Consider the following 15422-nt stretch of genomic DNA (forward strand, 5'->3'; position numbering starts at 1 on the left):
ATGCCCCTTCCCACAGGAAGTCCCCTGCATCCCTCTACTGTCCTCTTGGTCCTCCCTGTGGTGATTCAGGCCCACACCAGGGCCCTCATTCCTGCAGTTGTGGTTATGTGGTCACTGAAGAATTCCAGTTTGGTTTTCTGGGATTCAAAAAAGAACCTCCTAAACTACTGCCTGGATGCTGTGTACTAGTTTTACACATCGCCTGAGAGTATGTTTCTCCAACTGGGCTGAGTTTACAACTAAGGATATACAAAATGATCTTAGATGATGATCATTTCTTATCTCCTAAGAAAACTTAGGAGATAAGTTTTTAAGCTCCACTGATTTCGCTGTGTAATATAAAAAAGAATCCAAACCCAATCAAATCCATGGTTTTTAGATATTATTGCTTTGGGCCAGGCTAAATTGAGGTTCCATGTAAGTCTGTAAAAAAGCAGTTAAGGAGGGACTTCCATGGCGGTCCAGTGTCTAAGAATCCACCTTCCAGTGCAGGGGACCAGGGTTCAATTCTTGGTCAGGGGAACGAAGATCCCACTTGGCTGTAACTACTGAGCCCACACGATCTAGAGCCCGTCCTCCACAATAAGAGAAGCCTGCAATGAAGACTCTGCAGGCAAAACACCACCACCCACCAATTAAGTAAATCATAGTGTAGCTGATGCATGATGATGGAAAAGATTTGATAGCAGAATGTGAGTGACTGAGGTCCGGGAGATGCTGAGTGGGGGATCCCATAGTTCTAGAACTGGATCTGTTAGGCCTTTTAGACAAATCAGGTGCCATTTCTGATTATGTCCACGTGATCTGGGGACTCCTTTATGATGGGGACACATCTCCCTTACGAGGGGCCTTGGACCCCACCATGTTGAATGCAAGGAACTGGCTGCCAATCACTTCACAGGAGCCACCGTGTGGCCAGGTAGGCTGGGCTGGCCACTGTCTACATTCAGCCACATCCTCTTTCTTGCTTTCTTCTGAGCGACATCTCTCTGAATGTTCCCCCGCTTCCCTGTGCATCCTCAGGCTCACTGATGCCTTGTGTGCCCGTGTTCAGATTTCCATACCCACCTTACTTCCATATTCCTCTTTCTGAGATTAGCAGGGGAAATAGCCTCTCTGTAGTCAGCAAGCACTTTTTTCATTATCTCACATGGACACTTAACTCCACATTTCTTCTTAAGATCCCCTCCACATCATTTCCTGTGACTCTGATTCTCAGAACCTGCATCCGTTCATTCCCCGTCATGTAGCCCCTGCATGTGAGGCATTGGGCTGGTTTGGAGGGGAAACAGATTAAGACCTGGGTTTTTTCCTTCACCTTTAAGAATCCTGAGAGAAGCCCATGGAGATGGAGGGCATGGAGGTGGGATGGATGCATTCTTCTGCGACTTGAATGCGACACCCCCTTCTCCCGCCCCGGTAGGTTCCCCTGTGCATCCTTTCTGCATGAACTCAGCGTTGACCTGGAGCAGCAGTGCCCAGTCTTTTTGGCACAGAGTTTCCTGGAAGACAGTTTTTCCACAGACTTGAGTAAGGAATGGTTTGGGCATGATTCAAGTGCATTACGTTTATTTTGCACTTCACTTCTATTATTATTACATTGGCTCTACCTCAAATCATCAGGCTTTAGATCCTGGAGATTGGGGACCCCTGACCTTTAGGATTTCACCATCTCCATGCAGGTGCTCCAGTTCCATGTGCTAGACTCACCGCGGCTGCCCAGTGATCACTTTGAACTTGGACGTGTCAACAACAGACTCCACCACAACCCCCCAAATGGCTCTTAAGGGCTGGATCACAGTGCGACTGGTTCTAGCTTCCCTTGCTCCCTTTGGAGTCGACTTTTACTATTGCTCCTTCTCCTGATGTCTCATCAGTTACCAAACCTTATTCTACTTCTTACTTAGTGTCTTCCTGCTCTGATCAAGCCCTTCTTTTCATCCCTGCTGTCCAGCAAAGTCTGTATCTTCTGAGGAGCCGCCCCTCCGCCTCCCAGATGAAAGTGCTCTGCCCTCCTCTGGATTCTGAAAGATCCTATTGTTCACCAGCTTATCAGTTGGCGCTCCTTACAGACTCCTCTGTATGGTTCTTCTTTTTTTTTTTTTTTTAACACTTGTGTTTGTCTGTGGCTTATTAACCTTCCAAATTTTTAGAAGTCAGTTCCTACATATAATACTTGCCCGCATCATCCACAGCATTCAGGAAGGTGTCATTAGTAACTTGATTACTTATGAGCTTAATTAGTTATTAGTTCGGAGAAGGCAATGGCAGCCCACTCCAGTCCTCTTGCCTGGAAAATCCCATGGACGGAGGGGCCTGGTGGGCTGCAGTCCATGGGGTCGCTAAGAGTCGGACACGACAGAGTGACTTCACTTTCACTTTTCACTTTCATGCATTGGGGAAGGAAATGGCAACCCACTCCATTGTTCTTGCCTGGAGAATCCCAGGGACGGGGGAGCCTGGTGGGCTGCCATCTATGGTGTTGCACAGAGTCGGACAAGACTGAAGCGACTTAGCAGCAGTAGTAGTTATTAGTTGCTTGATGGATCAAGTAGCCAAGGGGCTGCGTATGGGGTGGGTGTGTCTTTGAGACCCTGTACTGTAGAGACTCCACAGGCTGGTGAATAATTTCTCCCTTCATCACTCTGAAGCATTTAGAAAAAGTGAGTCATCACCATCCCGAGATGTTCTTTCTTATTAATTATCATTACAAGACAACACAATTTGTCCAACGGGGGTCCCTCAGCAAACGTGGCCTATTTTGGTTGACAGCGTTCAACTTGACTGAAAAAAAGAATAATTACAGGAGGGTTGGTTGCATCTAACTCCATTCAACTTGGGGAAAATGAAGCTTGGTGGAAATGATTGTGGGTCTTTTTGCTTTTGGATCATGGGGCTCCATAGGTAGAGACATACTTATTTTCAGGAACCAGAAGGAAATGAACAATTTGTGCTTTTTCACAGCCAGCTGTACTGGTAGAGGACTATTGGTAAAGCAAAAGAAATATGACTTCTGGATTGAATGCTAGGATAACCCCAAACAGGAAACCTATTAGAATGTGTATATGAGTAAATGTTAACTTGGGTGATTCCTAAAGACCAAAATCTCTGCAGAACTTTTATTTCTACTCTATCTAGTTCAGGTCAGAGCAGATCAACCTCCTGGATTATAATGGTCCAGAAGGGCCCCTTGCCTCTGGCTGGAGAACCACCTTGATGGTGATTTCTGTGTTGCCTACAGCAAGGCATTATTGTCTGTGGTTGTATCAGCTTGTCTTTGTGGTGCAAGGTCAGAGCCACATCGGGGCTGAATGGCCTGAAAAGGGTCCCCTCTTTGCTGTTATAAAAACCAGAAGTCATGGGCTGTAAAAGCGTCCATTGCCATTTTAATCCCGGAAAACCAGAGGGCTGGCACTTGCCTGGTGGTCCAGTGGCTAAGAATCTACCTTCCAACGTAGGGGGGCCCAGGTTCGATCCCTGATCGGAGAACTAGATCCCAGATGCTGCAACGAGGAGTTTGCATGCTGCAACTAAAGATCCTGCATATTGCAATGAAGATCGAAGATCCCGAATGCCGAAACTAAGTCCTGGTATACTGGAGGGGGTTGCCATGCCTTCCTCCAGGGGATCTTCCCATCCCAGGGATGAACCCAGGTCTCCCGCAATGCAGGCAAATTCTTTACCATCTGAGCCACCAGGGAAGCTCAGCCAAATAAATAAATACATGCATTTAAAAAAATCAACCCCAGAGGGCTTGAAGGTAAGGGTCTTGGCTGTCTAGGTGCAAATGAAGTTTGCTCTCATCTTCTCCTGGGTGGGAGCCCATTTCCAGGAGCACAGAAGGACCTTGCTTTGTATTTCAGGGCATGGTTGGTCCCACAGCTCAAGGTGTAGGTTTGCGCCTGGTCTTCCCTCCCAGCCACAGAAAGGAGATAATCCAGCAGCCAAGGGAGGACCCTCACCTCTGGATATGTGCTCACTTCTTTTAGTGGCTGGTTTGGGACCATTTTACATATGTAGATATAGCCCATATCTAGACTGCGTGCATGCATGTGCTCAGTAGTGTCCGACTGTTTGTGACCCCATGGGCTGTAGCCCACCAGGATCCTCTGTCTAGGGGATGCTCCAGGCAAGAATACTGGAGTGGGCTGCCATTTCCTTCTCCGGGGGAATCTTCCTGTCCCAGGGATTGAACACTGGTCTCCCACATTGCAGGCAGATTCTTTACCATCTGAGCCACCAGGGAAGCCCAACAGGTGTTATCTCATTGTGGTTTGAATTTGCATTTCCCTGTTTCCCTAATGACTAGAGACATGAATATCGTTTCACTCACTTATTGGCCATTTGTGTATCTTCTTTAGAGAGATATGCTTGTAAAATCGGGTTGTTTGTTTTTTGTTGTTGAGTCTAAACCTTTTGTGTCCAGGGAAGCTGTAGCGCGGACTCCTTCAGCCCCTGCTGATAGTAACAACATCAACAGTAATAACTCACATCTCCCCCGCACTGTGCTAAGTATTTACATGGATTCTCTTCCCCTTTGAATCCTCACAACAACCTTTTGGGAGAGGTACTCTCTCTCTTTTACAGTTGAAGGAACCAAAGCTTAGAGGTCTTGCCCTGTGTGTCTCAGCTAGTAAGCAGTGAACCAGAAAAGACATGACCTTGATCAGACTGTGTCCCTAGTCAATAGTACTGATGTCCCAGCCCCAACCAAGGGTGGGCATTGAAACCTCCTGCTTAGACACTTCATTCATGTGTTTGAGAGAAGAAGTGATGATTTACAGGAAACCACTCAGTTCTTTTTTTCCACTGAGTCAGCTCTTCGCATGAGGCGGCCAAAGTATTGGAGTTTCGGCCTCAGCATCAGTCCCTCCAATGAACACCCAGGACTGGTCTCCTTTAGGATGGACTGGTTGGATCTCCTTGCAGTCCAAGGGACTCTCAAGAGTCTTCTCCAACACCACAGTTCAAAAGCATCAATTCTTCTGTGCTCAGCTTTCTTTATAGTCCAACTCTCACATCCATACATGACCACTGGAAAAACCATAGCCTTCACTAGACGGACCTTTGTTGGCAAAGTAATATCTCTGCTTTTTAATATGCTGTCTAGGTTGGTCGGGATTGGGGGCAGGAGGAGAAGGGGATGACAGAGGATGAGATGGCTGGATGGCATCGCTAACTCGATGCACATGAGTTTGGGTGAACTCCGGGAGTTGGTGGTGGACAGGGAGGCCTGGCGTGCTGCGATTCATGGGGTCTCAAAGAGTTGGACACGACTGAGCGACTGAACTGATATGAACTGACCCAGTCCTTGGGACCTCAGTCCCTCCGGAAAACCATATTTACTTCGATGTCAAGAATCAGTTTCTGAAATCCCTAAGATTTGCATCTGAAAGCGAACCCAGAAAGGCAGGGCACTTGTAAGTGCTAAACCTTCAGCTGTTCCAAAAAGCTTTGTAAGCGGAGTGACAGGGAAGATTCACCAAGGTGCCAAGTCCTTGCCAAACTCATGTCATTGTTGGAGACAGTGTTGCTCTCGGAGTCCAGTCCTTTCTTCACATGAAACCAACAGATCTCTGGTCCCCAGGCTGTTTTCGTCTGAGATGCCTGGCATCGCCTCCTCTTTTATCCTCTGTCTGTCCAGGTTTGGGAGTGTCAAGGGCAGAGTGAAGGCAGAGGACCCTCGTCTTGTTTCTCTGGGAGCTGTAGCTTTTCAGCCCTGGACGGGTGTAATACTATGGTTCTTTGGGAGGGCATTCTCCATCCTTTTTACGTTGGTTTTTATCTGGCCTTGGGTTTGCACAGCTGGGGCCGGAGCCGGGGCCAGAGCCGTGACTTCGGTTTGGGAAGAAGTTGGCGGAACATTCCCTTGCAGGGCCTGGGCAGACCCAGGGAGTCCCGCCTAAAATACAGTGGACAAAGGAGCTCTTGTCCACAGGCCTGGGGGTGGGAGGCAACTGGTCAGTGACACAGGCTTGGCCATTGTGTGTCCTGACCTCAGCCAACTTTTTTTTTAGCTGAGAAAGGGGAAAAAGAGAGAGTGCAAAAAAAAGAAGAAAGCAAGCAAACCTCCAGACCCTTTGCATCTGGAAAGTCCAGAATGCATCGTTGATTTCCTCACAAGCGCTGGAGCAGATTTGGAAGGAACTGTGCAATGTAGTGGGTTCTTTGTGAAAGAACAGCAGTGTGAAAAGCCACAGGAACATCCTCCGGGCTGCTCGGAGCCCTGACCCTGGGGTAGCTGCCCGCCTGGGCCTCATTTCCTGCATAGGGGGCCCATGGTGAGGAAGCTGGCAGCCCGGAGACCTCACACAGGATCCTGAGTTAGCAGCCCCCAGAGAAGATGAGCTCGCCTCCGATGGTAAGACTCGATCCCTCTCACCTGCCAATGTGTCAGCAGCTGGCTTTTCTGTGCATGTTTCTGGGATGAGTTCGTCATTGCAGAGAGGCAGTTCTGAGAACTCTCTGAAATACAGGCTCCCAAATGCTGAGTTTACAAGTCTGGAGTGTCAGGGGCACCTTTCATGGGTCTGAGGCCAGAGTGATGGGGGGAAGGGAAGGTATGGGCTGATGTTAGAGAAAGCTGGGAAGGAGGGGGAAAAGACGGAAAAGGGAATGTTTGTTGGGGGAAAGGAAGTCTTGCCTCCATCTTGCTACCTGGGAAGGCAGTTTAGTTCAGTGTGACGGAGAAACAGTGTGATGACGTGAGTTTTTCTATGATGGGGATTAGAGTTCAGGTCTTGCCTCCATTGCCTAACTTCTCCCACATCCTGGTTTCTGCCCACCCCCCAACCCCCTACTCCATGACCCAGCTCCAGCTGGGACAGTGGGCAATAAAAGTCCATTAAAGGATACAGGTCCCCAGAAGGTAGTTGGGTGTCTGCCCATTTAAGCCAGTGTTGACACTAGGGTTCCAGGTTGGGCTCGTTGCTTCTGTCCAGCTTGGTGGCCGCTGCAGTGACCGCCCTAAAGACGATGGATGTTCCTCCAGTACTTTCTACCCCCCTGACTGGGTCAGAACCAGCATCTCTGGTTTTGGCATGACTTCTGATAGGGTCTTGCACCTGTAAGGAGGAGGAGAGATGATACTAGTTGGCCTCTGACTGGTCATGTGACCTGGTTTCAAAAGTGCATCTGAATTGCCCCAGGACCTTCGCAATGGAGAGCCTGGCTCTAGGGTGGGGCCCAGGACCCTGTGTCTCTAACCAACTCGCAGAGGACTCCCCAGCTGTTGGCTGAGGGACCACACTTGGAGAAGGACCGTTGTAAAGAACCCAGACACTGTCAGTCCAGGGCCAACAGTTACCGTCGCTCAGGACCTGGCTGCAGAGCGCTGGGCGGGTCTGGTCATGTCTGTGGGTGGCAGCAGGGAGGTTTACAGGGAAGAAGGGATTAGCAAGGAGATGAACACTGAGGGGCATTCAGGGAGCGGGGAGGAGCCCGGTAAAGCTCTTGGCAAGAGAACGAGGTGTGTGGGGCACCAGCCATTGGCAGGTTACAGAGTGAGTGGTGAGCAGAGGCCACTGTCTGCCAGCAGGTTCAGAACTGTTTTTCCAGAGCCTGCCTTGGGTGTGGGGCGAATTCTAACTTCTGATGTCTAGAATCTCAGGACACCAGGTGGATGTCTGGTTTTAGGCAAAACAGAGAGCAACCATGTGTGGCTGTAAGAGTGACAGGGAAGGGGCGGACATGGGCCATCAGGACATAACTCACTAGAATGTCCCACGGTGAGAGGCAGAATCACTGAACTCTGAGGCAGCGAGGCACAAGCGCAGGTGTTTGAGGTTAAGGCAGCGTTCCAGGCTCTCATACCTCTGAATCCCATGTGTACCCTTGAACATGACTTTTTTCCCTCCTACAAATATGGCACATCCCTCAAAGAGTTACACTAACATCTAGGATCGTTGAGCATCAGGCTGTATATTTTAAGCGGAAACAAACTCAGCCCTGGAGACCATCTTGTCCAACTTCCGTATTCTTGAAATGAGGAAATTCCGTACCAGCAGAGATGAAGTATGTTGCTCAAGATCTCACAGCAAGACAGTGGCCGTGCTGGGTCCATATTCTATTCACGATGCCCCGAGAGCGGTGGTAGACTCCAAACCTCAACAGCCATGTCCTCGGATGTCCCACTTGTCTAGTTTCATAGGCACCAGGAGCTGAGGCTCCAGAAATGGCAGCTGACTTGGGTTGGTTGGAATCACACCCCTTCTGACTCACAGTAACAGTTGCAGCCCCTCTTAGCCTTAATCTCCCTCTGGTGCTCATGGTTCTGAGCCCATTAGGAATCACCAGGAACAAGTTCACAGAGTTGGAAGTCTTTGATTGAAATCATTGGGAGCACACGTGGTTGGCACTGCAGAGTAACTGGAATTCGTCCCTACGGGGAGAAGACTGGTCACCCCAGGTTCCTTTTGGTCCCTGTGGTCCTGAGAGCAGCATCCATGAAGCTGGATCATCTGGATCTCGGCCACAGACAGAGCATCAGAGACCCTCACCTTTGTGCCCTGGCGAGCTCTACTCTGCCTCCCTTTTAGACAGCACTAACTCTCCCGGAGGAAGCCCGCTTTTGCCCCCAGAGCAGCTGTGGGCAGCAACTGTGTCACCTGTCTTTGAAGCTCCTTTTCTGGCAGGCAGGCTGCTTTTCATGAGGTTCCCAAGCCTCTGACTGTCCGGACTAGCGACTTTCAACTCCCTGACTTACTTCTGAGCTTCTAAAATACATTTTGAATAGAACAGAATGCTTGGGAAACTTGATTATGGGGTTTTCTTCAGAGTCTTAACAACTTATAAGAGTGCCAGGAACGGCATAAAGTATTTTAGGGTTTTGCACCTTAATACTGAAGGAAGGCTATATTTCTTTTTCTTCTTTATTTTTTCCCTTTCCAATACCAAGTGTTGGCAAAATTCTCTTTTTCCCAGGTTTTTTACTTTGTGAAGGGAAACTAGATTTGGAATCATCTAGAAGGGCCTTCACCCTACTAGGAGCTCCCTAGGGAGGGTGTTGCATGTGGATGAGCCTCAAATGTCCTGCAAAAGTACCTTCTAGAATGGGATAATTGATGTCATTATAAAGTAGTATAGAAAATCTGGGATTTTTTTTTTTTTTTTGCCTCCCCCCCCCCCACCCCCGGATCTTCTTCTAGGATGCATTTTGAGATCCTTTACAACTATGTCATTCAGTTCCTAAGTCGTGTCCAACTCTTTGCAACCCCATGGATTGCAGCCACACTTCGCTCTCCTCCACTATCTCCCAGAGTTTGCTCAAAGTCACGTCCGTTGAGTTGATGATGCTATCCAACCATCTCATCCAAGGGAAGTGTTAAACTTTACCCCAACTCCTTCCTCTGAAACATAGAGACATTACAGCCACGAAAAGGCTAGAACAGTGACCTGTGGCAGAAAAAGGAGAATTCCGGGTTCAGTCTCCCCACAGAGGTTTCAGGTATATTGCCCACAATTCAGTTATCCAACTGCTGCGGTTCAGTCACTAAGTTGTGTCTGACTCTTTGCGACCTGGTAGACTGCAGCCTGCCAGGCTCCTCTGTCTGTGGGATTTCCCAGGCAAGAATACTGGAGTGGGTTGCCATTTCCTTCTCCAGGGAATCTTCCCCACCCAGAGATCAAACTCACATCTCTTGTGTCTCCTGCTAGGCAGGAAGATTCTTTACCACTGAGTCCCCTGGGAAGTTTAGGCATAAATTTTTATTTTAAAGAATTTTTTTTAATGTGGATGGTTTTAAAAGTCTTTATTGAATCTGTTACAATATTGCTTCTGTTTTGTGTTGTTGATTTTTTTTTTTTTTTGCCCCCACCACGAGGCATTTGGGATCTTCCTTCCAATCCGGCATCAAACCCGTACTCCCTGCATTGGAAGGTGAAGTCTTAACCACTGGACCACCATGGAAGTCCTAGGCATAAATTTAATGATTTCCAATTGCTGTTAATCACTTCACTGTTCTCTTTCCCACCAGTCCCTAGTCTGCAAGAATGAAGCAGTAGTTCTAGATCAAAGGAGTTTCAGATCTCTGCCTCTGGAGCCCAAAGGAGTTTGGGGGGAAATTGTGCATAAAAAGGGGGGGAGGGGAGTTTCATGAACATTTATGTTCCTCTTCAGGAGGTTTCTGCCATCTCTCTTGTTTATGTGGTGGAGGCTTTTGCAAGTTCGCGCCAGTCATTTAAATGCCTTGAGATTTCCCTCATGGCAGTTTTGGGCTCTGTTATGAAAGATGCTCCTTGGGGTGTAGAACCCCAGTGTTTGAGGGCTCATAACCCCTGGTTTCACAGATGAAGAGAAAGAAGTCCAGGGAGGCAAAGGGGACCACGTGAATTACAGCTCGTTGCCTGGGAACGCAGCCTCTCTAAGCCTGGACCCCTGTGTTTTCTGCTGATGCTCCCAAAGTGGAGGTAGGATCTCAGAACAGCCCCTGCTATTTTTAATCTGTTAGGGGAGGGGTGGGAGGAAGGGAGCCGACATTCTCAACAGCCCATCAGGAAGCTGAGTTTGAATAAAATGTCTCTGTGAATCACAAGCTGGGGAGCAGAATCACTTGGGTTTTTCCTGCTCAGAAGTTAGAACCGGCTGCCGGGAGCTCACCACCTTGTCCTTTAGAGCGCGGAAACATCAGGATGAGACACACCTGAGACACGGGACAGGCGTTAGGGGTTCCCCAAGCCCCTCCAGACTCCAAGGTGGGGATACAACTGTGGCTTCTGTCTTACTCCTGGAGCATTCTCCATACTGCAGGAGCACCCACAGGAACCCCCATCCCCCTCCTCCCCACCACGTGGCCCTCAGCATGGCCACAAGGACTCTGGTTTCCTGCTCCTAAACTCGTCTGTAAGCACCAAGAGGGATTGTGATATTCAGTGGCACGTTGATGCTGTTCAGTCAATGTGGAGATTCTCCCAGGAGACTCTGAGGAGTGAGCCCCTCTCAAATCCCAGCCATACTGGATGGTGCCCCAGGAAAAGTACCAGCCGCTCAGAATTCCCCATCTCTTTCATTGTCTTTTCTAAAACCCTGTTAATTGACTCTTCTGGTTTATATCTGTGTGGAAGGTGCAACAATAATGTCTTTCCTCCAGGGTCGATGAAGTGGGGCTCATGTAAGAATGTGTGCGGGGCTGGTACAGAAGCCACTTCCAACACTATCCGTTCCTTCTTACTCTCTACTGCTTGGCCCCCAGACACTGCAAGGCCATGAAGTGGCCTCTGAACCTGAAGGGTTCATTCATCCAATTCATTCTCATAATTTGTGGTATTGCTTGCAAAGCTTTTCATCCATCCTTGCCCTGCTGGAGACCCCATGGTTTCCAGTTGAGCAAGTTTTCCTGTGAGAGTTGACTTCCTGTACCCTTGCATGGGCTACATTGTAATTGTGTTCATCAAAATTCCTGGTTCACCAGATCACTCCCTTCCTTTTCAGGGTCAGAAAATACAGAGTTGATTGTTCTGTGTCCTCTGCCTATTCAGTCCTAAGAAACATGCCCAGTGAATTGATGGGCCCCCAGGGAGGCACTGGGTGGAGGGTGGGGTGGGGGCTTGCTGATGGATATTCAGAGTTCCCGGGACCCTCACTAAGTCTTCAGGAGACAGTCTGCAATGCTCAAAGTAGTTCAGCCTCCGGGCCCAGGGCTGGCAGCTTTGTGGGTGCCGGGAGAGAGCCCCCATGGCACTGATGTTCACTTCTCAGAGCGGTACCAGTCTCACCCACGGTGTGAGGCTTCCTCTAGCAGCATGGTGGATGGAGAACAGTGGCAGGTTCAGTGGGGGGATTGTGGAAGGTAGCTGATGCAGACAAGGAGTTGGAGTGCACCTTTTAAGCACTTGATTGGTAAACATCCTGAGCCTTTATTGGTAGAGCGATGTATTTTGAGCGATTCCGTTCGTGAAAGGCAAAGTGACATAGTGAGGGACGTGTGACATAGTGGCCACATACAATGACCTCAGCATCTTCTGCATAACGATCCACAGGTGTCTTTGGAATCGTGGTCACAGAGGAGCTGAGGGCCGCTTTATTTATGCTCCTTTACTGGAGACACCCTCCTCCTCCTCCCACTTAAAGGGTTATAGGACTTTATCCTTTCGTTGCTGTGTAAATGTGTTGTTAGACGGTGTCGGCTTGTTGTTGGGCTTTGAAATCCCATTTTGCCTGGAGCAGTACAGGACCTTCCTGTGTGTCTTCTTTGAGCTGAGGAAAGTTTTCCCCCAACCCCAGAAATCTTTGTTTATAGTTTCTTTTCTGTTTTGGCTTTTGTTCTAGCTTCTTCCTCGGGAATACCTAGCACCTTGGCCTGCTCTTCTGTTGATTACGTTTTCATGTTTTCCCATTTCCTTTTGCATTCCGGGAGGGAAAAAAAAATCTTCAGTTTGTTTTGTCCGTAACTGATTCTTTTTTTTTTTTTTTCTTTTTGCAATACTGATTTTATATTCTGTTGCAACCAGTGTGGCTGTTCCTTCTGTCACTATCTTTTAATTTTCCGTACAGTTTTGAGCACATTCTGTCCCTTTTTTATATCACTTTTTTAAACAAATTTGCCTTTTCTTCATTAGTTTGTTCTCTCCTTATGACTTTTGTAGCATAAATGCTGTACATTCCTGCCTTCTTTTGTGGTCACTCAATGGTTTCCTGGAATTTTTCTTCTGGAGATCAGATGAGCTCATGAGTAGAAATTTGTGCTGCTCCTGAGGCTTCCGGATGCTGTTCCTCAGTTTATTTCCTACACTTGAAAAAACACTGTATTATCTGGTCTCCCCACCTCCCTGTACTTGAACAGTCTGTTCAGTCAGATCCATGAAGAGCTGGGATGTGTTCATGGGTGTGTGTGTGTGTGTTTGCGTGCGTGCACGCATGCATGTGCATGCTCAGTCATGTCCCAATCTTTGTGACCCCGTTGACTATAGCCTGCCAGGCTCCTCTGGAGTGGGTTGGCATTCCTTTCTCTAGAGGATCTTCCCAACTCGGGATTCGAACCCAGATCTCTTGCATCTCCTGCATTGGCAGGCGGATTCTTTACCACTGGCACATACATTGCTTGGACTGCTGTTCTCTACTTGTTTAGTGAGAAAGCCTCTCAAATCTGTTTGAAGCCTAGTTTCTGTTACAGTTCCCAGTTTCCGTTCATTTATCTGTCCATCCATCCATCCAATATTCTGAATACTGAGCTTAGAGTAAAGGTAAGAACAAGATGGACGTGGCCTTGCCTTCCTGAATGTTTCTTTCTTGTGTGGCCTCTCTTCTGCTTCCACCTGTTTCCCCTCTGCCGCCTCCTTCTCCACCACCTCTTCTGCCTCTTCCTCCTCCTCCCCTTCACTCTGGCCAGGTCTCCAAATCTCTAACCCCTAGAAGATCCACTCGAAGACCATGAACATGCTGTCAACATCCATCCTCTTCCCACCAGCCTATAAAAGTACTGTGAGGACTACACTTCCCAGAATGCCCTGTGCTGTTGTCATGGGTCCCCCTTTCCTCCCAAGTTAGTGTCTGTGAGTTGCTCTCCATGGACAGAAAGGCTGCCAGAGCCAGAGAGAGCAATACTTTCACCTGTGAGATAGAGGCAAGGTGCCAAGAATTCTCGTAGACACAGCCTGTGGGCTGGCGGCAGCAGTGTGGAAGGCGGGGCCCCACTTCATGCCTGGTTTCTTAACCCGTAGCCAAAGATGCTCTTTCCTTGGGTAGCCGTTCCCAGCTTTGTGTGGGGCTCTCTCCACCCTGAACACATGTCAGCAGAAGGCGTGGGCTGGACTTGAGTCTCCAGTCTCTGGCCCGACCAGGTCTTGGTCCTCTTGGTGGCTCCTTTGCAGCCCTGTCTCTAATTGGTTGGCCCATGTTGAGTGACAGTAGAGGCCGCTCTGGGCCGTTGGGTTCAGGACTGCTCTGGGCGCACCTGTAACAAAGTGGTTCCCGGGACCTATGGCTCCCAGGCACCCCTGGCCATGTCTCGGCTGCCCCCAGGTGTCCCAGCTGGCCGTGTGGTTGAGAAAGGAGAACTTGCTGCAGAGTTCTTTGTGGAGAAGCCTTCAGGCAGTGCCAATCACAGCTCTGGGCTCATTAGCAGTCATTGCCATGGCAACAGGACTGCCAGAAAGTGGCTCGTTAGGCTGACAACTTCAGCACTGTTATATATAGATCTGGGTGTAGGGGGGTGGGGGGTGGGGGCTCCTGGATATGCCTTTCTTTAGCTCTTCTATTGCTTCTGGGTTTGGGGTGTGATAAGACGTGGAATGGGGGGACCTTAAACCCGTCTGATCCGACTACAAAATCGAGTGTCTGACGACCACCCGTTACCACCAGCGAGGACCATCTGCTCACATCTGTGGAAGGTAAGAGCAAGATGCTCCTGCAAGTCTCCTGAAGGGCGAGGAGTCCCGGGTTGAACTTGAGGCTACCGGGAGCTGAGTGTTGGGGTTTGTACTGCCTGGAGGCTGCAGAGGGAGACTGGGTCTCTCTTAAAATAGTCTCTCTGAAGGGTCTGGGCTAGGGGCTAGGAGTCTTTTCTTTCATACATAGCCAGGAAGCCAAACACTGTCTTTTTATAAATTGTTAATTTTCTGTTCCCAGTTTTGATTTAAGAAGTGATCGTTTCTCTCCATCACTCCCTCTCAGGAAAGCTGCAGACCCTCTCTTCTGAGTTCATTGAGCATGAGACTTAAGGATAACATGTTAAAAGGTAGCTTCCCAGGCTCAAGGTTGATTTGAAGTCAGGACTCCAGCATCTGTACTTTAACCCACATCCCAGGTGATGGATGGGGTGTCTTAGGGACCACACTTTGAGAAACACTGCTGTAGCGGGGATTTGTTTTTAATCTCTGGGTGACTTCCCTTTGTTCACCTGCTCTTCTGCCCCTCTCCCCGTCCCACCCCAAGGGGGAATCAGTAGCCATTACTAAGAGGAAAATTTTCTTCTGTTGTGTTGTTCTAAGTAAGGAGACAAGGAAGTCAGCCCACAGACGGGGAACGTGACTGCTTGCACGTGGGTGGTGATATTTCTGCACATCTCCTGGGGAGGCATATGTTCGTTTGGAGACCGTGAGACAGGCAGGAGGATCAGGCTGGGGTGCCGTCCTCCTCGGGTGGGATCTGGAATGTCAGGTGGTCCAGGCGAAGATTCGAAGCTGATCACAGACAGCTGGGGAGAGATGGGCTGAGGGTAGCCAGGATCTGAGTTACTGGATGGAAATCTCTCAAATAAAGCTGATACTGTAAAGTTTGGTTTCACCAGTTAATTAGCTGTGCAGCTTTGGGTGAGATATTAAACTCTCTGAGTCTCGGATTCCTCCTTTTAAAATGGGGGAAGAAAATGGCATCTCTGCAGCAGGCTTGTGGTGATGATTGAAGATGAGTGTGTGAGGCACCTGGCTCAGTCCTTGGTGCAAGCAGTGGAAGTCATTATAGGTGATTGCTGGTGGGGTCCGAGCCC

The 15422-nt window shown here is 48.9% G+C and overlaps 1 protein-coding gene across 29 annotated transcripts in view; it reads left to right on the forward strand.

Annotated features, from left to right (window-relative positions):
• Positions 1 to 15422, forward strand: part of GAS7 (growth arrest specific 7) — a 213374-nt gene that overhangs the window by 111251 nt on the left and 86701 nt on the right. For 3 of the 29 annotated variants that reach the window (XM_086358917.1, XM_086358907.1, XM_086358923.1), the window contains exon 1: positions 14187 to 14325. The exons of 18 other annotated variants lie outside the window; for them this stretch is intronic. Coding sequence is in view for 4 of the 11 variants with exons in the window: in XM_086358915.1 (XP_086215041.1) it covers positions 6344 to 6361 (18 nt within the window). In the remaining 7 variants the exon portion in view is untranslated. Of the gene's footprint in view, positions 1 to 5884; positions 6362 to 10287; positions 10408 to 14186; positions 14326 to 15422 lie in introns of those variants that run through there. 8 more of the 29 variants (XM_086358928.1, XM_086358924.1, XM_086358915.1 and 5 more) reach the window with 6 other exon arrangements.

Source organism: Bos grunniens, chromosome 19, assembly GCF_055505025.1.
Source record: "Bos grunniens cultivar Pamir isolate PY7600 chromosome 19, Bosgru_T2T1.0, whole genome shotgun sequence".
Lineage (NCBI taxonomy): Eukaryota > Metazoa > Chordata > Mammalia > Artiodactyla > Bovidae > Bos > Bos grunniens.